Source organism: Aaosphaeria arxii (genome assembly GCF_010015735.1).
Source record: "Aaosphaeria arxii CBS 175.79 unplaced genomic scaffold BU24scaffold_7, whole genome shotgun sequence".
Taxonomy (NCBI): Eukaryota; Fungi; Ascomycota; class Dothideomycetes; order Pleosporales; genus Aaosphaeria; species Aaosphaeria arxii.
In genome coordinates, this window is record NW_022983480.1 from 470,746 (window position 1) to 492,800 (window position 22,055).

A 22,055-nucleotide genomic window follows, 5' to 3' on the forward strand; every position below is an offset into this window, starting at 1 on the left:
GATTCGTTTTGGGCAACAGTCGAAATGTGGTCTTATAGGTAGAAGACACCGCCGTTAGCGCGCACGGCAGTGTTAACAGGTAACGTCGCGTAGATTTACCGTTTGGAAGCAAAAGTCTGCAGGCGTATGGCGAACTGCATGTCGTATTGGATTGGGTGAGTGTAGTGTACGTGTGTGAGTGGGCCAGGACACGTCTGCTGAGAGTCTGTTGTGCCGCGAAGTTGCGGTATTAGATAGAGATGATTGGATATCTGTGTATCTTAGCTACCGCTTTGGCCTGATTTGTACCCGTACGGAGTTCTGTGCAGTGTGTTGTGTACCTCAGTACCCAATGTATGTATGCACGAATATGTATGTTGGAGGTTCTCAACGGAAGGAGGGGACCGAGCGCCGGGCCGGCCCGCATTCGGCTTTTAATACTTGTAACTACTCTGAATGTACTCCGTCCTTGTATCTTAACACTTCAGATAGTCTGATCCTCTGTCTGCATTGATCGAAGGAATATGGTATGTTTTCGTAATCTTTAGCATATTATTACTGTTATCCAAGATGTGACCCTATCCATTTGCTATTTGGCTTAGGCATTCGTACCAACACCTGCGTGTTTCCGTCCCCTCGTTTCAGTACTTGTCACCGCCAGTCCATGCAGGCTTGCTACCAATTTCCAACTACCAATTACCAACTACTTTGTGTAAGATCCGCATTACTCCGTGGAGTAGTACATGCCTAGGCATCTGTGCAGGATAGTCTCCCGATCCACAGACACGGAGATAACCTATTGGACAGTCTGTTATCCCAATCGCGTAATTAACAGTCTTCTACACTTACTTTTTCATCACAGTCATGACCAATGGCATGAAATATCAATCGCCTTGGAGGGATGTTTATTGGACAACACGCTTCTTCACACCGATGCAGGCACATAATCAAGATGGGTTACCCGGTCATCTATCTACCTCCATCCTGGGTCCGGTGAGTAGGTTCCAAGTAACATGACAGAAGGTGGCCTCGTATCCCGCGTGGGCAGGGGTGTGTCCGATCACCGGGGAGACCCAGACGCAGACACAGACACATACTTTGTACGCACTCACCCACAATCTAAAGGAGGTGAGTATTATCAGAGGAGGCTGCGAGGCATTGACTATAATTATGCTAAATTGTTCCGGGGCGGGGCAAAGTTTAAACCTCTTACCAACCACTTCCACCACGACTACCACCATCACAGCACGTCTCCAATCTTCTCCGTCGCTCGTTACTGCGAACATCTTTGGGCTTGTTGCTTTTCTCGCGCCCTCCATTGATCCACAACCTAGTCACTTAATTGCTCGTTTAATTAAGTAGGTAATCCATAACCTCAGGTCGTCTAGTCATCGACCCATCTCTCCAACTACCTACATCCGATAACCGTTAACCTACCACCAACTCAGACATTTTTGCAAATCGGTCGCAGCTTATGAATACCGACAACTCTTGGCTTGACCAGACATGTCATGGATCGCAGTCAATTTCCAGCTTGTCAAGTATTCCTCAGTGGAAGGCACCCACTGGTTCTACGATCCTGTGCATCCGTCCACCATCCAATTCCTGCTAGATAGCCAATGGCAACCGTGGGATGTCGGATGGGTGAAGCAGCGAGCTCAGGACCCGGAAATCCGACGAATTGCAGAAGACGCAGAAACCCGACTGGTTCATAATCCTTCCTTTGGCTATCGACCTTGGCCAACGCACTCCCCAACAACCTCAACACCGCAAAATAGCTCTTTGCGTGTCGGCGTTCATCCAATATCTCACAGAGTACCTCAATCTCCCCTCAAAAGCGACACTTCATCTTCGTCAAAGGCCGGATCATCCGCCCATCACCGCTACAATAGCTTACCTCAGCTCTCAACCAGCCCAATCTCTCCTCTTACTGCTGGATCCAATCAATCACTCCAAAGTCCAGCTTCATATAATTCACCATACTCTGCCCAGCGTTCTCACCTGACCACAGTTGCTGCTACGCCGTTGACATCGACCATAACTGCAAAGCCTCAACAGTCACACGACCCAGCCGCTCTCCAGCAACTGAATCCCCCAGAATTAGCACCAAGGGAACATCACCGCGGTTCCATCCCACCCCCCACTCCTCCACTTGAATACTCGCCATCGATTACTGGCGGATCAGATCCCCCAGAGTATCCGACCCGAGAACAACCCAAATCATCCTCCTATTCACAAACGGCGATTGCATACCCGCCATCCTCCCACATATCCGCCCACGAAGCCTCTTCTGCTCCGATTAATGTGTCGATCAACCGAGAAACCAAGGTCCTACTCTCCCTGGATGGGGATGGCATCCGTGGGCTCACGGCTGCTCTGCTCGTAGAATCATTGGTCAATGCAGTATGCAGCAGACTGGGTCGACAGTTGGACCCACACCAGATCTTCGATCTCATGGGTGGTGTATCAACAGGGGGACTGTTGGCAATCATGATAGGTCGACTGCGAATGAGGGCCCACAAAGCAAGAGAGGCGTATTTGGACATTGTCAAACATGTATACAATGACAAGTTCGAGTTCTTCTCCTCGTTCGCCCCAGATACAAATGCCCCACCACACACCCAGGTAGATCGAGGCTTAGAACAGAGCATCAAGGACATGGTGATCAGCCAGGATGTGAATCCGGAGGAAAAGTTCTTTGACGAGCGGCCTGGCGCTACTAAAGTGTAAGTATACACGCAGTGCAATGTGAACTCCATGACCAACTAATCCTTCCCAGCTTCACAATCTCCACCAAGGTCGAGATCGGATGCAATCAGGCGGCCGCGATCATTCGCTCGTATCCGACTCGTCGAATGGCAGGACCCGAGGTCGACCCCGATCTCTCGTTGTGGCAAGCTATTCATTATACTCTGGCGGCACCTCGCTACATATCTAATGAAGGTTCCCGCGAGCGGAGGACCATTATCGAACCCGGCTTCGTCGACTACGGCGCCTCCAAGAACAACCCTGTCCGCGACCTCTTCTACGAATGCCGAAAGCTCTACAGCTACGGCAATGACACGATGGTCATAGTCTCCATCGGCACCGGCACAGGCTGCGACCGACTCTGCGAGGTAACCGACATGGCCAACAGCGTGGAAGACCGCAAGGCCGAGGCCAAGTTCGCAGGCGACAAATTCGAAGCCGACATGCACGACCTGAGAGATCGGGGCTGGATGAAATACTTTCGGTTCAACGTGCCCGATCTATTCGATGTACCACTAGATGAATCAGGACAGCTGGACCATCTTATGATGAAGACGCACGCATATCTTGCGCAGCCGGAGGTCAGTCAGCAGTTCTACGGTTGCGTCGAGGCGATTGCGGCGACTGTGGTGGGCGACCTGAAGGCATGGCCGAGAACTGCCCTCTGATGCAATGTACTCTGAAGGACACGTGCTAGAGGATCTATCTAATGAAATATATCCACGGAGACGTATACTCTTACGATATCACAAACTCTTTCCTAACCATCAACACGAGACACGAAGCCAATCTACCGATCAAAAAGGACAAAAGCACGTTAACGATTAACGACTACGAGTATGTATCAGGGATAACGGAAAATTAACTAGGAAAAGGGCCTCAGATTACTTATTTTTGGGAAATTTGCATATTTTCGGTGGGCGTACTCACGGCTGAACACATTATTTATCTAGGTATTTAGGCATGGGATGGCACAACTATTCGGTCGGTCATGAATTAATGAATTCATTTTCTGAAACGGCCGATGTATGGATTGCAATAAATGGTATTCAAATACATTTTATTTTTCTTTTTGCTTTTTGAGATAATGAACGAATAAAATTGAATAGATCCATATGTGTTATCGCTCGTACACGACAGGCAACTTTATCAGCTATACCTAAAAGAACTCAACTGCTCATATATTGTTGCGAACGTTTCTATGTCCCGAGATCTTATCATTGAGTTTTATTGGATTACTATTCTAATTACTACCCTCTCACCTGAACTTCTGTGACAACATACCAAGTGTGTAACCCTTCGACGAGCACTCACTCAACTGTTCAAGTATTTGACTTACGACTAAATGACATCACGCATCTACCTCCAATTAATCCCCCAACACCCAGGCAAACATTCTCGCATGTTGCGCCCGTAAGCCACGCCGCACTCTACATCCCCCCAAAACCGACATCGACGTGGTGATCATGACGCAACACCGGAATCCTTCCTCTTGGCAACGTACCGCATCCCATGGGGAAACGCAAACCCCACATTCACAATAGGCTGTATTGTACCTCGAATGCTTTCGCGAACGCACGAGCCTGGATTCTCGGTTCTGGCGTGTCTCACACGGTTTCTTGGCCGTGGAGAACAAGCACGCCAGTGGCTGGCTTTGCATGCTTTGTACAGCGTGCTTGCTGGACGGAAGCTCGCACAAGGCGGCACGGCTTTGTCTTGGAGGGCCTTGGTGACGACACTGGTGGCATGGGTGTGATGTGAATTGCATTCCCGCAGGTTGGAAATTTCGATGTAGATTTGCATGTATCTCGATGGGTGGTATTGTCCACCATGCGCCTGCCGCGTCTGGCTTGATGTGCAGGATTGTGAGAGTTGCTCGGGTCGATTCTCCGATGAGGGGGATCGTGTGCGCGGTGCAAATGTACAGGTATATGTTTGCGTTGTGACCTTGTTCGTTTCTGAGACTTGTTTTCATTCTCCACTTCGACGTCTTGCTTTCCCCTCTTTTTCCTCATCCTGTCTTTCCAGCCTCCTTGATACATATCTGAGGCCCATACCATCATGGCGACCGTGGAGCCCAATCAGCCCACCGCGGTTCCAGAAACCGAGCGTGACCCCAACTATGGCGAGGGCCGCGACATGGACCAAGAAAAGACCGACCGCATCGTGACCAAAGACAACCGCGTCGAGCTCCAGGACTCAGACGCTTGGGACAAGCTGGGCTACAGCTTCCCGACATGGCGCAAGTGGCAGATCCTCTGCGTCGTCTTCCTCATCCAGGTCTCCATCAACAGCAATGCATCCATGTACGCTAACGCCGTTACGGGGATCCACGAGAAGTTCGGCGTCACGAAGCAAACCGCCCGTGTGCCGCAGTTGCTCTTCCTCGTAGCGTACGGGTTCGGATGCGAGCTCTGGGCGCCGTGGTCCGAAGAGTATGGCCGCTGGCCCATCCAGCAGCTCAGTCTGTTCCTGGTGAACATGTTCCAGATTCCATGTGCGCTGTCGAAGAACTACGGCACGTATGTCATCTGTAGGTTCCTCGGTGGCTTGTCGACGGCTGGTGGGTCAGTCACTCTTGGAGTGCTGGCCGATATGTGGGAACCTGATGAGCAGGAGTACGCTGTGGCATTCTTGGTCCTATCCAGCGTCGGCGGTAGCGTTATTGGCACACTCATTGGCGGTTTCGTGGAGGCGTATCTGAGCCTGCCGTGGGTATTTTGGATGCAACTAATACTTGGTGGATTCGTGCAGTTGGTCCATTTGGTTTGCAATCCGGAGACTAGATCGACTATCTTGCTTGACCGAGAGGCACGGAGAAGGAGGAAGACGGGCGAAGATCCCAACTGCTATGGTCCGAATGAGATTAGGACAAAGAGGATGTCCTTTAAGGAGTTCCGTACCATCTTCTGGAGGTTTGTCGTCCTGTGTCTTCTTGGCGGAAATCGACGTGCTAACTCAGTTGACAGGCCTTTTTACATGTTCTTCACTGAGCCAATTGTCCTCTGGCTATCGCTGCTCTCTGGGTTCAGCGATGCCCTTATCTTCACGTTTCTCCAGTCCTTCCAGCCCGTCTATGAGCAATGGGGTTTTGGCACCATTGGTGTGCATCTAGCCTTCCTCCCGTAAGTTGGGTTCCCTCTCAAACTCAGAATTCCACTCACAACGGCTCAGTCTTCTCATTGGGTACATTCTATCCTACCTCTCCTACCTACCGTCGATCCGTCACTTCCGTGCAAAGCGGCGCAAAGACCCCAACAGCGTGAAACCCGAGGCACGACTGTGGTGGCTCCTCTTCCTCGCCCCTCTCGAAACAATCGGCCTCTTCGGCTTCGCATGGACATCTCTAGGGCCTGACTACGGTATCCCATGGATAGCCACCATGATCTTCTCCTGCATGGTCGGCATCGCAAATGTAATCCATTCCCTTCCCTCGCAACACCGTCGAAGACTAACACCACCCACAGTACGCAATCTACCAATCCTCAATCGACTACCAAACCGCCGCCTACGGTCCGTATGCCGCCAGTGCGACTGGCGGTAACGACCTAGCCCGAGACTTCCTCGCCGGTATCGCCGCCTTGTACTCCACGCCAATGTACACCAAGATCCCTGGTCGACCCCTCGAGTATGCGTCGACCATCCTTGCGTGCATGGCTATTTTGGTCACTATCCCGGTGTATATAGTGTATAAGAAGGGGCCTGAGATCAGGGAGAAGAGCAAGTTTGCGCAGAGCTTGGACAAGAGTAGGGAGGCGAGCAAGGAGAAGAGGAGGAAGAGTGGGGTTGGTAGGAAGGATGTTATTGAGGAGAAGTGGAGGAAGGATAGTGTTTAATCTTTGAATTGTGATGGTAGCGTTGGAATGCTGCTGATGTTGCTCCTTTCTTTCTTGAGATCAAGTCGTTTGCACGTGGAGTTTCGCTACTCCACGAGGAATTCTATGACTTGTACGACTAATTGTTTTTAGTTCACAAGGTTTGGATATGATCACTTAGTGTAATGATAATGAAGAAATACTCTCATACGAATGAGGGCTTTGCATGTTATATTACCACGTCTCTTGATACTTCTTATAAGTAACCCTTTTTTTCGTTTCAGGACTCTCTTGCAAACTCCAACTTCCCCATACTGTCCCTTTGAAGTCGTATGTGAACCCGTTGCGCTACCTTTTCCAGGTACCAAGCTGTGTCATTATGCCTTAAGATTTCGTCGGAGATATTGTCCAGGTCTTCAGGCACTACGACTTGTTTGTGAAAGTATCCAGTCAGCGCTGATGACTTATACATTTGCTGTGCAGTGCTCGATTCTGACATAGTGAACACGAGAAAGAGCACTGTAGCAAATGTCACGGCACATGGGAATATTGCCCACCGCCACCGTACATGTACGTACGGCTCTGGACCGAAGGCCACACCTGACAGCTTGATCGAAGCGAAGTTTTGTTCGCTACGCAGGAAGGAGTTGACAATCTTGGTCAAAGTTCCGGAAAAGTCCGCTGCTGTCGTGTTGATCAAATATTCGGACGCCATCTCCATGCCTAGGAGGCTATTTGCAACGCCGGCGAGTGAGTCTCCGAATACCTTTCGCGACTCAGAATGTAGTTGGAACAGAGGTGGATATTGGTCTACCCCAAAGAAATTGGCGTCACTATGGCAGCCAAATTTACTGCCCGAACCACAATTGACGCTCAAATTGAGAGGTTTGGTAGTCGTATCATCTAGAGATAACCCCCCACGGTCGATTTTGATATTACTGCTGTATTGACCACAGAATGTGACGTCACACTTCCGCGTCAATACCTCTATGCCATGCCAATCGTCGAGGTCCTCATAAGCTGGAAACTTGGAATGCAGCCGTGACTCATGCACCGAAACTATTACATCGGAGGTGTAGTAATTGACTGGGACATAGTGCGGATTGCTTCGGCCTTCTCCCCAGCTACCGACGTTGAAGGGTTCGTCAATCCAGAAGATATTTACCGATCCGAGTGCCCGAAATATATCGTTCAATTCTTTATACACAGATATCACGGTGCCGTTGATATCGAGTCGGCCGGTTATGGTTGAATCATTCAGACTCTTTGCGTATGCATAGTAGCGATACCAATCCTCACCATTAGCCTTTGCCGCAGCTTTGAATTCGCTCAGACTCGAGAATTCGATTTTCTCCTCCTTTCCGGATCCATATCGTATGTTTAAATCAACATCGTTCAAAACTGTTTCCTGGCATTTGCTGCATGCGGCCAAAGACCAATGGTCTGGAATCCCACATTCGCCAGTTGGGCAGTACGTGTAATGATCATACTGCCCTGTTAGATTTGGCAGGAATTGCATGAGCTCTTTCATGAGGACAAGCTGAGACGCTTTTAATGAGAAGTTAGGTCCACCTTCGCTTCCATTGTGTTGACATTCTTACCTTTGGTATCGCTGAATTCAATCGTCGCCAAAGCAAAACTGTTCGCTACCCTCATAAATCCCGTTTCATTTCTCAGCGGTAAACTCCTCGATCGGATGTCTATGATCTGCTGCGTGAAAGGCTCAAAGACAATGATGAGCACCGTCAGCGCTGCGCCCAACAAAGCCAACTTATCAACCCCAGCTTTCAACATCTTCCACGGAAACACGAGCGAGCCCCACGGCCCTCGACTCGCATCATCGAATACCTGAAGCTGGCCCAACCTAGCTCCGCCAGTCCGCTCGAAATGATTCCATTTCAACTGACTTATTCCTTCGGCGAGGACGACGAGAAGCGCGGACTTTGCGATTGTCGAGCAGAGTGCAATGAAGGAGTTGAGTTGGATGGGTAGGTGCCATGCGCTGAGCGGCTGACCGTTTGTCTTGAGCAGTATTATAAAGATGACTCCTGTTGCTACCAAGCTGACAACGATGGCACAAATCTCCCACCACCAGTTTCGTGCAACTTCATGAAGTTTTCTCCTTTTCACGAACTGCTCAATTGGAGGAGCGCTGGCGGTGTCCCAGGAGGCTCCAGATCCCATTGCCGTAGAATTAAAAGCTGTGGCTAGAAAACTGCGCAAGTATCTTGTATCGTCAACACTGGGGCCGCGACTATATGTTTCCCAGATACAAGCGTTAGCATATATGATGATAATGGATCATAACACATTAACCGCTGCACTTTAGGTGATAAGCCACAACACTGCAACTCAATAAAAGCGACCGTTCCATCGTGTCGCCGATTCTAGAGGAAAGGCAACTTTCAATACCAAAAATGCCTTACGGACCAAGTCTGGACCATATTAATGGCTGCCATCGTACATTCGCTACCATGTAACGTTCAATATAATAGATGAACTCTGAACAACGATTGGCTGTCAGGGGTAGCATCCTGGTCAGTCGCAATTCGTAGGATTCTACACAATGAATAACGGTGTAGCAACTTTGACAACTTAAAAAGCAAGATCTATCATACATACACTGAGAGAGTTATTAGGCGAAAGTAATCGTTGAGTGCTGTAACTCTGCTCTGACCCTCATTGATCGATTAGGTCTTCCAACGCAAATTCCGGAGTGTGACTGTAGCGCTGCGATGACTGTATATGCAGCTTATGTGATAACAGGCAATTTGTTCACCTTCGGTTATATCTGTTGAAATGATGTAGCATCATGTATCGAAATACTGCATCATTCCAGCATCGCTGATGCCTAGCAAGAACGCCTACCGAGTCTGAGTTGCGCTGGACCAGAAGCTACTCATCCTCTCAATTCTGAGCAGTGTCTAAATCGCACTGGATGTACATGATGTATGTCGGATTTGCATTGCATGCAATATCGACTGCCATAAAGTCACTCATGGAGTTAGAGGCAGCTCTGAGAGAGTCAATTTCAGAGTACTCGACAAGAGTTGCGCACTGCTATCTGAATGATGAAATGGAATCTTCAGCGCGATATTCTCTTGATGTCAATGGACGAGCACTTATTCGCACGAAGTCAATTATCACACGTAGTTACCCAAGCGCATACTCCTGCACCACAGCAGCACATCTATATCGCCCTAAAAGACTTATCCTCAAACTACATTGACTTTTCTGAAACGCCAGTATCACAACAATAGCACGCAGTCGCTCGCCCTATACATACGTACGTCGCGCCTCCACTATATACCCACGACATTCTCTTGGCTGGACAAAGCGCTACGAATACGCTACCGCGCTACCTAACCATACACTTTCCAATCCGATACGCTGCTGTACGGTACGAGCTAACTTCATTAGGCTAGCCTAGCGATTCGCCGTATATCGATTCAGGCACTGGAATGCGAGTGCGATTTCGAAACGCCTGTATCCCTGAGTCTCTGGGCCAGACGTTGAGATTGCATGAATCGCTTTTCAGCTCGGTGCCGTTGCCGGCGGTTGATGGGCTGGGATTGAGGGTTATTTTTGGTGACGGTGGTGGAAGACGTTGGAGTTTGAGTGATCCCAGCGATGAGAGCACAGGGTGAAATACAGTGATCAATTGCTCTGAATGAAGAGGCTCTCATAGCTATGGAATTGAATTTGAATGTCACTTTGCTAACTATAATCCAGCAGGTTTGAAGTGGTCGCTGTCATACTACAAAATTGAGCCCATTATCATTACCCTGAAAGAAACTTCTCGTTTCGAACCACCAATTCCAAGTGACGCGTCCCCGGATTACCATGTATCCAAAACATTATCTTTCGATAAATCCCACGATGCTTTCTTTTTGGCGTAGACCAATCCATCGACTGCCTCAGGCGTCGTAAATCCCCGTGGCTGTGCCTTGGCCCATGCACCGTATATCGTACAGCGTATCATGTGGGTCCTGCGTAAACGGTTCGTGCCGTTTACACCACCCCCTAATTCGGCAATGCTGGGAAGTCTAGTCCATATCCAATGTTTTTTTCGTACCATTGTTATCGTAGGTAGGTATATATGCTAAAGACTACTCCTAGAAAAATGACCATACTATTCAAACTGTACATTCCTTCGCTTCGTCCGATACTAGACCGACTGACTCTTGCTCGAATTCGTTCATTTTCATTTTACTATTTTTGGGTTTTCGATTTTAGATATCTAGGACCATTCACTCACTCACCCACCCACTTCCAACGGACATCAAATTACCCTTTTCGAATTCAATCCACGTTCTCTTTGATTCACGATGGCAGGTGAACATGGCATCTACAAATACGAACCCAACAAAATCGCGTGTATCGCCGCAGCCGGCCTCTTCGGTGCCAGCGCTCTAATCCACCTCTTCCAAATGATACGGTCAAAAGCCTGGTTCTACACATCCTTCTGCGTCGGAGCCATCAGTAAGACCCCCCACCCTCCAGACCCCAACCCAACATTCCCCTCCAATGGAACAGTCACTAACGACCTTCCGCAGTGATGACAGCAGGCTACGTCTTCCGCTACATCTCCGCCAACGACCCCTCCTCTCTCGGCCCCTACATCGGTCAATCCCTCTGCATCATCCTCCCGCCCTCTCTCTACGCCGCCACAATCTACATGATCTACGGACGCCTCGTCCTCTTCGTCGACGCGGCCGACGCCTCCGTAATCCGCCCCACCCGCGTCACAAAGATCTTCGTAATCGGCGACGTCTTCGGGTTCCTCCTCCAGTCCTCCGGCGGAGGCATGATGGCGCAGTCCGGGATGGCGGACATGGGACAGAAAATCATGTTGATCGGTCTATTCGTGCAGTTGCTATTCCTCGGGTTCTTCCTGTTCATCTCATTGATCTTCTGGAAGAGGATGAACAAGAGCACGAGGCACTACACTGTCCCGCAGTACGGGAAGCACGGGTGGAAGGCGCTGTTGAAGATGGTGGTGTGTGCGGCGGTCATCATCATTGCGAGGTGCGTGTTTAGGGTTATTGAGTTCGCGCAGGGGCATGATGGGTATCTGGTCAGTCATGAGATTTACATGTATATCTTTGATTCCGCGCCCATGTTCTTGGTGCAGGCGATGATGCACTTTGTGTACGCGGCGAAGGTGTTTGGGATTGGGAATTTTGCGAAGTTGGGGAAGAGTGAGAGTGTTATTGAGTTGAATCAGAGGGGTTATGTGTAGGAGGGAGTCGTGGGCTGTTCGAGATTGGTTAACTGCAAGGGCATTGGCAATAGACGATGGGCATTATACGTAGCGTACTCACATTCTAGTTTCTTTTGTTCAGCTTCCGGATTTCTTAGACGTCAAGAATAGTAATTTCAATATCATGATTAACAGATCATAGGCCCATAGCTTTGTTGGTGTGGAAGATGGAGAAGTGATCCACAACAGCGTCTTGACCCCTTTTTGATGACTAACTAAGCGCACTAAAGGCATTTTCAACAAGTTATTTTCTTGATAGGCTGGCAAAACACACAGCTCCTTATATCAAACACTGCAAGACTGAGAAAGGCACGTAATTTCATCGTACGTCTTTGAGTTGTGAGTTCAATGGTGTGAAAATGTAGGCAAATGTTGTAAGAATGACTTCATAAAATACACGCACAATCGAGCAGAAGAAATAACAGGGTATAATCAGGGTCGAAACCTCCGCGAATGAAAAGTAACATCGCCAAAACGCCTGATCATCGAACGTGGAAAGAAAATGTTAACACGCTCTCTCGAGAAGATGAGATAAAATGACAATCAGCCAAAATATGATGAGATGGGTGCTTTGCTGCTAATGATAAAGAAATGCCCAGGTTACATGACGATGCATTTGTCTCTATCCTCATGCCCATGCGGTCCTACCATGCCTGCGCTCTGTCGTCGTCCTGGCCGAGCGGGAAGTTGTGGGTTGCCCATGTTCGGCCGGTTTGCTGGGCGTCGTCCACCTTGTGCATTACTCGCTTGGTATGCGCTTCCTTGGGCTTGCATAGGCGTGTTCGCGTTCGCCGGATGGCCCTGGGGAGGGTGATATGCGGGTCGCACTGCGGCTTCTTCATAAGTTGGTGGCGGTGCTGCCTCGCCAGTTGGGCGATGCTGCTGCATATTGCTCCGGCGAGGGGGGATCGCCGGCGGCTGCTCGTTTGTTCGCGAAGCTCGTCGACCAGAAGAACCAGAAGTCGCAGCACCCTGGCTTCCGCGCCGCCTTCTCTCCTCGAGAGATCGACGATGACGATCCTCCTCCTCTTCCTGCAACTGGAGAGCAAGTGCTAAGTCGTGGTCCTCTTGCTCTGTTCTGTTGGTTTCGTGGTCTGTGGAAGTAGGGGCCGCTTCGTTAGATGCAATCGTTGCTCCACCATGATTGTTGCGGCGCTGGCTGCTGACGGTTGTCCAACCTTGATTATCATCGATGTCAAGTAGGCTTTGAACAGGCTGCTGGTGTTGCTGTCTTTGAGGATTTGTGTTATTACCCACCGCGCGGAAATCACCAGAATACAATTCACTGCCTCGGCCATTGACATCAACCAGAGACTCCCAAACGATCTCATCATGGCTCGAGTAGCCTTGATCAGTGACCAGAGTCATGAGCTCATTGGTATGTGGATTCTTATACAAAGTTGAGAAGTGATCGTTTCTGAAAAGAATTGCCACTTGGCCGGGTTTGAGAGCCTCTCGGATGGTTCGCAGGCCATGATCAGATAACTGGCTTTGCCATCGATCAAGGAATTCCTTGATTGCGTGGATATCGGTGAAAAGCTGTTGCTCGTCGGGGCTCAAGCCGCCTTCGGAGAGCTTTGCATCAAGTTCTTCCAGTTGAAACTGCACAATCATGGCACTGTCATACGTTTTGGCAACACGTTCAAATGCGATGTAAGCATCGGATCCCGGCTCGGGGAGCCACCCATGGAACAGCGGGACATCGAATGTGCTGTACAGCTTCATGTCCCTAGTGTTCTCAAAACCCCCAGGACGGGTTGAGAGCCCGGGAATGAGATTGGAACGACCATCTGTTGCCGTGGGATCTTGCACAAACATGGGATTGACGTTCAACCCCGTGTGTAGGCCCATCAAAAATGTGTACAAGGCATTCACGTCTGGCAACTCCCTTGCAGCTCCGCCGCGGCGACCAGACATGAGCTCCTCGAAGACAGCATCTAGTAATAAACCTAGACTGACTTGTTCCCTAGTCCGCAGCGTCTCGATAAATTCAGTCTGAACACCAGCAGGCGTCGAAAGACTTAATGCATTGACTAATGCGAGCAAAGGACATGGCCCGTTGATGTTTTGAGTTAATATCGGCGAGGTGCGGACGCTGTGGGAAGAAGCGTCAAACCATCGAATATGTTTAATTTGATAATGCTCCCTTCTCTGCTCGTCAAGCGCAGAGCTAGACGTAGTCTGCTCCGTATTTGTAGGGCGAGGCGGCATGGCCGGGGGTTGCTCTTCTTGCTCTTGAGGTGGAGGTCGAACAGGAAGAGCTGGCGCTGGTTCTTCATCGAATGGCATGGTCGAACTTGGCGTAAAACTTGGGGGTTGTTGTGCCGGGAACCGTCCTTCCTCTTGGTGACGCCCTTGCTCTGCCCCAAAGGCTGCATTGGGAGCGGGAGCGGCCGTGGTATTATCTCGACGGGGTTCGATCTCGTTATTGCTCCAAGCTTCTGGTTCCTGCCATGTCTGTTTAGGCGGTTCCTGATAATAATTGGCAGGCGGATCGTTCGTTCTTTCGTGTGTATCTAGAGATGAATTGTAAATGCCAGTATTGCCAGCTCCTGACATGCCCAAATCGGTCTTGGGATGGGCCGACAACGGTGTTGCAGCTTCTACAGCAATCAAAGGAGGCTGATCAAGCGACTGTTGACGCTGTGCTTGCGGCCGCGGGTCAGACTGCAATTGTTGAGTGGGTGGCTGTGGAGGTGCATAGTGAGGTTCCGCCGGTGGCGGTGGAGGGGTGTGCTGTGGCTCTTGGGGTAGTTCATGATGCGAAGATGTAGGATTAACATCGTAGGGAGAGGATTTCATCATGGGATTTGTTGGTGTATCCGGGGTTTGGAATGTAGGAAGCTCAACGAGCTCTCCATATGTCTGAGCTTGGCTAGGCGCGTCACCCCAGATAGATTGGCTACTCTCATCGCCAAAATTCGTTTGGCCCGTAGGCTGCATACGAAGATATGGGTTGTTGGTTTGGAAAGGTACAGAGCCTGTGGAGCTGTTGCTCACATGGCCCCATGAAGTCGACGTTGCGCCCGTGGGTTCTGGAGTAATTGACTGCGTGGATTTCGGTATGGGAACTCCAGCAGGAGGACCTGCTCTGAGAGCGTCTGGTAGGGCGCCCTTGTTTGCGGAAGGTGGAAGTGGTTTCCCTCCGCCAATCTTCAGTGGATTTGGTATATCCTCAGGCTCATCGTCGGACTTGTCCCAGTCCGAAAGATCGCTGTAGTCAGAATCGTCATCGTTGTCCTTCTTTAACTGATCTTGTGGCTTTTGTTGTTGCAATTTCTGCTGCTGCTGTTCCTGCTGTACATCGTCGCGAGGTTTGAGTCGGAATGCTGGTGAGCTATTCAAGTCCGGGGAGTACACCTGTTGTTGGTTTGCGGGCGGAGGAAAAGGCGGGGGGTGCTCGTCGGTTGGTGATACGGGGTATGGAGGGTTATTAGAAGCTTGCGATAGAGGCGCCGGCACGAGGCTGGATGGCGAGGTTGGTCTCATCACCATGATGGAGAGAGTGTGAATAAATGTGAAGCTACCGTCAGCGTCGAGAGTGTTGAGGTAGGTGGTAGGATTGGCGGGCCTCAAGCGGCAAGTTGTCTAGCACAAGGCTAAAGGTAAGCTCGAGGGAGCGCGCGAAAAGGAAGATTGGCGTTACAATTTATTGTCTTGGTGTTGGGAGCATGGGGAGGCGAGAGTGTTGTACCTGGTATACGCGGCCTCTGCGTAATCGTAATGGAGGATTATTGGTACGAGTAGTGAGTAGTAGTGGCAGTAGGAGTAAGTGAGTATGACATACATCGCATAGCGGACAAGTACAGTATTAGTAGGATTGGTACTCGTAGGTGACCCAGCCCAGCGGACAGGATGCGGACGCCCGAGAACCGATGACGAAACACCCACTGACGCTACCAACCGTGCTACCCTATGCAACTCACCAATCACAGGCATCTCCATGTCTCTGCACCGCCACAATGAACGCCACAGTTATGGAGATTTACCGAAACTCCGCCCTCTCTGGTTACTTTCTCTAGAACTTTTTAGTTGATGCTCGTATCTAACTTGTCGCAGCCAGCGCGTCGATCTTGCGCCCGTACACCGTACTCAAGAGTGGGAAAGTTCTAGGTGTCCCAGGTGGCGATTCGCGTCGAAGCTTTTACCTCGCAATTAATTCCTTATTCAGGCCCCTACAATGCATTCCTACGTACGGCCGAATACGCATGTCGCCTTGCGATTACCCTCCGGCATATTCAAGATTGTCGAGATCACACCCAATACGTACGTGATGATATGAGACCAGGCGCAAGCATGCAGTCGCCTACACTACTCGATCGCAAATTTGCTAACAGCAGTGTAGGACAATCAACATCGGAAAGTTCGGTTCCTTCCCCGCGAATCTTTTGCTAGGACGGCCATACTACCTCACCTTCGAACTTCTGGACAAGGAAGATGGCAAATCAGCGACTGAGTTGCGCGTTGTACCCGCTGCCGAACTGCACGCCGAAGCCCTAGGAAGCGACCATCCCACAGCCGCCGAAACGCGCGATGAGCCCACCGATGGAGGAGTAGAATTCGACATCGTGGGGGAGGATGGAGAGGTTATAATGCGGAGCAATCGCATGACGGTGGACGATCCGACGCGACAGGCATTATCAATGGATGAGATCGAGGAGCTGAAAAAGGCGGGCACGGGGTCGGGAAAGGACATCATTGCAAAGATTATGGCTTCGCATTCGGCCATTGACGAGAAGACGTCTTTCTCGCTGGCGAAATACACTTTGCGCAAATCGAGAAAGTATTTGAAGAGGTTCACCGTGTTCCCGTTAGATGTGGGCATGCTCACAGACTATGTCTCTGAGAAGGAGGCATATAGAATCATGGATCTAAGGGAAGAGTCGCTGGGACTAGTAAACAGCTGGGCAAACATACACTGCGCTGAGGCAAGCCGTGTTCTCACTGGAGAAGATGGCGTTGGACAAATAGGGGGCGGCCGCTGGTTAGTTGTTGACGACACCGGTGGTCTTGTGACTGCATCTTTAGCAGAAAAGATGGGCATACTGTATCCCACCGAGGAAGACGACGAGTCAGATACCGGAGACGACGACGAAGCCCAAAATGGAGACCAGAAATCCGAAGAGAAATCAGACAAGGACGTCGAGATGACAGAGGCAACCCCAGAAGTTACAAGTGCACCAAACGAAACCAACGGTACCACAGAACCCCCAACAACCTCACCAAAACCAGACTCTACACCTCGCCCACGGCGCCCGGCCCGCGCACATATCCCACAAATGTCCGCCCAGACCAACACTCTCACCGTCGTCCACAACAACAACCAGCCAAACCTCGCCCACCTCAAGTACTTCTCCTTCGACGCCGGCAACCCCACCATCCAACACCCACTGTACAAGCACCTCAAATCCATCTCCTGGCTACAACTCCTTTACCCGGAGGAGGACCCATCCTACGAAGAGCCAGAGGTCGTACCAGACGAAACACTCGCCACCATGAAGAGCAGCAAGCGGGGGAACTACTACAAGAAGCGAAGGCGGTGGGAGCGGACGAGTCGCGTCGCCGACGAGACCCGACGGGGCGGATTCGACGGGCTCGTGGTGGCGAGCGTCATGGAGCCTCACACCATCCTCAAAGAACTAGTACCCCTGGTCCGAGGCGGAGGACGAGTGGTGGTATACTCCCCGAACGTGGAACCGCTCGTCGAGCTTTGCGATTTGTACAGCAAGGAACGAAGAACTGTCTTCATGAACAGGCAGTTTGAAGAGCAGCAGAATGGGAACAAGACGCCGAGCGAGAATGCAGAGGATGAGGACGACGATTTCCCTCTTAATCCTACTTTGCTTTTGTTGCCGACGCTGCAAACTTCGAGGGCTAGGCATTGGCAGGTGCTGCCTGGGAGGACGCATCCGATGATGACGAGCAAGGGCGGCGCGGAGGGATATATCTTCACGGGCACGAGAGTGATACCAGCGGAAGGCAAAGTGGAAGCGCGAGGAAACTCTCGGGGGAAGAAGAGGAAAACGGGACCAGATACAGCAGTAAAAACATAGTAGTGTGCAGACAGAACAGAATAGCTGATATGCATCCCATAAATGCTATCAATTCCTCAACTGCCTTCTTCAAAAGGTGGCTTGAAATTTTGTGTACCGCCCCTTGCAATAACTATCATGATCTAATATTTATCAACTCATCACGAATCAATCCCTCTTCGCTCCTTCGACTCGACCCGCGCCCCCATCAATTTACAAAGCTTTACCCATGAACTTCCTCTTCGTAAAGCTCAACCACCATTTGCTTGGCACGTTTGTTCCGTCCCCGTACACCCTGTTCAACAGCCTAGTGGCCAGCTCTTGTCGCATCTGCACGAGATATTGCCTTAGAGTTTCCGCATCCTGCCTGCTGGGGGGTGCCTCGAAAGCTTGGTTGAGCGGGAATCCTGCGTCTCCTGGAATGGCGAAGTTGGTGTCAAGTGCAATGTTCATTACTGACTACATCAATCGTTAGCAAACAAGTCTACACTCGCCTTTCTTCCAATTAGGTATGGAAAACAGATGCTCGGAGGCGCATTCGAAATTCCATGGGGGAAACGGCTAACCTTCTCGGCTTCTCTCCTGTTCATGGTCGGCTTGATCTTGCCCAGCACCTCGCTCACAAACAAGATTCCATAAATGAGCACTCGGTCGGCGGGGCCCTTGATCTCGAAATTGCGGAAGAATGTGTTGGCACGGAAAAGCGAGAGCACCTCGTCGAGGGGGTCGTAGGACTCGTGTGAGGCATCAATGGTGAGCTCTGTGACATCGGCGGGGAGAGCGGGGAGCTGCTGGGCAGGACCGCGAGTCCGGGTTCGCAATGGGAGAAGGGCGAAGTTGCCTGTATAGAGGATAAGTTGCAAGTTCCAGGCGATTGAAGAATAGCTACGGGCATACCGATCAAGTGCTGGTTTGGCTCATCGAGGAAGACGGAGTGGTAGGCCTAGTATCTGGGTTAGCAAGTACGACTGCGAATGTAGAGAGTTCCCACAAGCTTCTAGCGCGGTACATTGGCAACTTACAGGCATCTTGAATGTGTGTCAGCCCGCTCACTCTAAGGTATAGGTGTTGTGTATGGAGTGTATGGAGTGTCGTCGTCGGAGGTGTCGGCGTAGCTTGACGAGGTGGGCTATAGGGCTGAAGTGGGAGGCATCGAGGATGCTTATGTCATGGTCCTGTGTCCCCAAAAAGTAGCCCACTTAACGCGTCTCCCATGGCGGCGCGCGTCAACCTCACCTCCGCAAGCCACCAAATCGCGACGTTCGAGGCCCACGACGCTCAGAACACTTCAGCGGCCAATTGATAACATCACGATCCTACGAACTTACGCGGAAAATCAGCCAATATGTCGGATTTCGAAGACGAGATGGACATTGACAAGCCTGTCGCGGACAGTGCTATCCAATTCAGTGGTGAATCCTCCAAGGGAAAGAGGTCTGCTGCAAATTTACCCGTCGAAGCAGAAGACACATTGCCATGGTATGTTTGAAGCTCAAATTTGCCTTGGTTGATAGGTTCTTACATGTCTGTAGGGTAGAAAAATATCGACCCAAGTCGCTTGATGATGTCGAAGGACATAAAGACATAATAACTACAGTCAACAAGTTCGTTGACTCAAATGTATGGACCTTGGTCATTGTAATCGGTCAGCCAGACTAAGTTTATATAGCGCCTACCTCATCTTCTCCTATACGGGCCGCCGGGCACTGGAAAAACTTCGACCGTTCTCGCTCTCGCTCGCCGCATATATGGAGTCAAAAACATGCGTCAGATGGTTCTGGAACTCAATGCATCCGACGACAGAGGTATCGACGTTGTCCGAGAACAGATCAAGACCTTCAGTAGCACAAAGCAGATCTTCTCTGCTGCACCAAAGCCCGGCGAGGCTTCGTCTCTCGCCACATTCAAGTTGATCATTCTCGACGAAGCCGACGCTATGACTGCCACTGCACAAATGGCTTTGCGAAGGATTATGGAGAAATATACAGCAAATACCCGATTCTGCATCATCGCCAATTATACGCACAAACTTTCTCCTGCGTTGCTTTCACGATGCACACGGTTCCGATTTTCTCCTCTCAAGGATGTTGACATCCGGAATCTGGTCGACAAGGTCATACAAGAGGAGAATATCAATATCACTTCTGATGCGGCAGAGTCACTGGTGACACTGAGCAAAGGTGATATGCGTCGTGCCTTGAACGTACTACAGGCCTGCCATGCATCAAGTACCCCGTTGCAACCTCCGGGAATGCCTGCCGCAGATCCAAGCACCATAGTAAGGGACCAGATCACACAAACGACCATTTACGACTGTATCGCCGCACCACACCCAGCAGATATTCAATTGATCCTGAACACACTACTGAGCACGAGCGATGTCACACACTGTCTCCGAACGATCAACAACATTAAAAGCTTGAAGGGTCTGGCACTCGCTGATATTTTGACCGCATTGAGCGAGGAGCTCGTGAAAAACGACGTACCGAAGCAAACGATCATAACGTGGATGACGGGCCTGGCAGACATCGAATATCGACTTAGTGGTGGTGGTAGCGAAGCTATCCAAACGGGAGCCACGATCGGCGTAGTGAGAACCGGCGTGGAATTGATGACGAAAGAGGATAAATAGAACTTCATGAGAGAATGAGCCCTAAACCCAGGCGCATTTGCGGATATCGTGATTGGCATCAAAAGGGAGTGATTTTGGCGTACATCAGTTCAAACTAAATGATACCATTTCTCACACTGCAATATGCCTCCCATCACTCGCTTGCTTTCTCGAATAAGTAATGACTAACACCCCACACGTCTCCTCCATCATACTTGAACAGTTCAGCGCAAGCCAGATAGAAGATCTGCCACCTGTTCCACCACGTCACAACCTTATCCTCTCCATACGTCTCAACCAAGTGCGGCCAAATCTCATCTTTGCTCTTCACCATCTTGCTCAGCCAGCCCTCGCATGTCTTTGCGTAATGCATTCCATTCACCCACCACTGTCTCTTCACCTGCAGGTCGTTCTGGAAGAAAAGAAGAAGGTCCGCAGAGGGCATCGTACCACCAGTGAAGAAGTGCTCGGTCATCCACCCGCTCTCGAAATCATACGGCGTGCTATGATGTGCGAAAATATGCACAAAGAGTTTACCTCCAGGCTTTAACGCTCTCGACACTTTGGCTAAGAGTAGTTGGTAGTTCTTCATGTGCTCGAAGAGTTCGATGGATACAACGCGGTCGAATGTGGACGGAGTGAATTCGTAGTCCACAACGTCGCCGGTGATTACGGTAAGTTTGGTGAGGTTCTTGCTGCGGGCAACGCTGTCGATGTACTCTTTTTGTGTGCGGGAGTTGGAGAAGGCGGTGATTTGTGAGTTGGGGAATAGCTCGGCGAAGAAGAGGGATGCTGAACCCCAGCCGCATCTGTATGTTATGTTAATTTTGTTAATGACTATCCGAAGCATGTTTATCACATGATATAGGGTCTTATGCCCTCCATGCCGTGAAGAAATCATAACAGGCTTACCCTAGATCCAGAATCTTCATACCATCTTTCAACTCCGCCCTCTCCACATAAAGCTTCAACATGGCGATCTCAGCCTGCGCCAGAGTCTCCCCACCCTTCTCATACAAACAAGCCGAATACTTCATCCTCGGTCCCAAGCACCCTTTAAGAACACCCGTTCCCACTTCGTAATGCTGCTCGTTTGCTGTCTTGGTTTCAATTGCGATTGGACGAGTGCGTAACAGATCCACATATTTCATCTTGGATTCATAGCCGGATTCCAGGGAAGCTGTAGCAATTGATGCTAATCGGTCAGCGAGCTGTCGCCGTATGCCTACGCGGATTACCGCGTGGGGGAGATAGCCTCCGTCCAGCAGAGGGTTTATTATGTTGTCGGACATTATGTAGTCTAGTGATCCAGTTAGTCGGTTGCGGTGCCATTGCGGAGATATGTAGATTGAATCCTGTGTACCTGAAATGGTATTCATGATTACTAGAGGTATTGAACTATTTGAATATACTGGTAGGGAGATTGAATAACAACAAAAGTCGACAAAAAACAGTCCTTCATACGCTTAAGGACATGCTGTTGAGAAGAGTTGAGGTTTCATAGTAGTCTCAGGAAGGGTTTAGCGTAGCGAACGGTGACGTCAACGATTTATGGAATAGATCGGGTGCTCACGAATTGAGAACATAAATGTCAAAGACTAGAAACG

The 22,055-nt window shown here is 50.2% G+C and overlaps 9 protein-coding genes across 9 annotated transcripts; 5 read left to right on the plus strand and 4 right to left on the minus strand.

Moving 5' to 3' along the window:
* Nucleotides 1-1,241: 1,241 nt before the first annotated feature.
* BU24DRAFT_254819 (FabD/lysophospholipase-like protein) lies at nt 1,242-3,564 on the plus strand. The gene is made up of 2 exons (XM_033522441.1): nt 1,242-2,705; nt 2,759-3,564. Exons 1-2 carry the CDS (start codon nt 1,486-1,488, stop codon nt 3,393-3,395), a joined length of 1,857 nt encoding a protein of 618 aa, XP_033380922.1. The 5' UTR covers nt 1,242-1,485; the 3' UTR covers nt 3,396-3,564.
* A 1,302-nt stretch (nt 3,565-4,866) lies between these two features.
* On the plus strand, nt 4,867-6,563 carry BU24DRAFT_395578 (MFS general substrate transporter; the record flags this gene model as incomplete). The annotated part of the gene is made up of 4 exons (XM_033525258.1): nt 4,867-5,642; nt 5,697-5,852; nt 5,902-6,142; nt 6,195-6,563. 4 exons carry the CDS (start codon nt 4,867-4,869, stop codon nt 6,561-6,563), a joined length of 1,542 nt encoding a protein of 513 aa, XP_033380923.1.
* Nucleotides 6,564-6,822: 259 nt separating this feature from the next.
* On the minus strand, nt 6,823-8,726 carry BU24DRAFT_464961 (uncharacterized protein; the record flags this gene model as incomplete). Its single annotated transcript, XM_033532237.1, has 2 exons — nt 6,823-8,090; nt 8,144-8,726. 2 exons carry the CDS (start codon nt 8,724-8,726, stop codon nt 6,823-6,825), a joined length of 1,851 nt encoding a protein of 616 aa, XP_033380924.1.
* A 1,966-nt stretch (nt 8,727-10,692) lies between these two features.
* Nucleotides 10,693-11,938, plus strand: BU24DRAFT_425225 (RTA1 like protein). Its single transcript, XM_033528689.1, has 2 exons — nt 10,693-11,024; nt 11,099-11,938. Exons 1-2 carry the CDS (start codon nt 10,871-10,873, stop codon nt 11,782-11,784), a joined length of 840 nt encoding a protein of 279 aa, XP_033380925.1. The 5' UTR covers nt 10,693-10,870; the 3' UTR covers nt 11,785-11,938.
* Nucleotides 11,939-11,955: 17 nt separating this feature from the next.
* Nucleotides 11,956-15,441, minus strand: BU24DRAFT_425226 (uncharacterized protein). The gene has a single exon (XM_033528690.1). The coding sequence runs from the start codon at nt 15,298-15,300 to the stop codon at nt 12,406-12,408; it is 2,895 nt and encodes a 964-aa protein (XP_033380926.1). The 5' UTR covers nt 15,301-15,441; the 3' UTR covers nt 11,956-12,405.
* A 544-nt stretch (nt 15,442-15,985) lies between these two features.
* BU24DRAFT_374205 (Gcd10p-domain-containing protein) lies at nt 15,986-17,828 on the plus strand (the record flags this gene model as incomplete). Its single annotated transcript, XM_033524555.1, has 2 exons — nt 15,986-16,071; nt 16,151-17,828. Coding segments are annotated over 2 exons (1,764 nt in total), but the record flags the coding sequence as incomplete, so codon positions are not given.
* A 90-nt stretch (nt 17,829-17,918) lies between these two features.
* Nucleotides 17,919-18,679, minus strand: BU24DRAFT_425228 (actin-related protein 2/3 complex subunit 4; the record flags this gene model as incomplete). The annotated part of the gene is made up of 2 exons (XM_033528691.1): nt 17,919-18,296; nt 18,404-18,679. Coding segments are annotated over 2 exons (522 nt in total), but the record flags the coding sequence as incomplete, so codon positions are not given.
* Nucleotides 18,680-19,182: 503 nt separating this feature from the next.
* On the plus strand, nt 19,183-20,469 carry BU24DRAFT_395592 (P-loop containing nucleoside triphosphate hydrolase protein; the record flags this gene model as incomplete). Its single annotated transcript, XM_033525259.1, has 3 exons — nt 19,183-19,316; nt 19,370-19,457; nt 19,507-20,469. The coding sequence occupies 3 exons, from the start codon at nt 19,183-19,185 to the stop codon at nt 20,467-20,469; spliced, it is 1,185 nt and encodes a 394-aa protein (XP_033380929.1).
* BU24DRAFT_395596 (cyclopropane-fatty-acyl-phospholipid synthase-like protein) lies at nt 20,383-21,948 on the minus strand. Its single transcript, XM_033525260.1, has 3 exons — nt 21,812-21,948; nt 21,361-21,748; nt 20,383-21,257 (listed from the first exon to the last, which is right to left on the minus strand). Exons 1-3 carry the CDS (start codon nt 21,825-21,827, stop codon nt 20,603-20,605), a joined length of 1,059 nt encoding a protein of 352 aa, XP_033380930.1. The 5' UTR covers nt 21,828-21,948; the 3' UTR covers nt 20,383-20,602.
* Nucleotides 21,949-22,055: the final 107 nt, after the last annotated feature.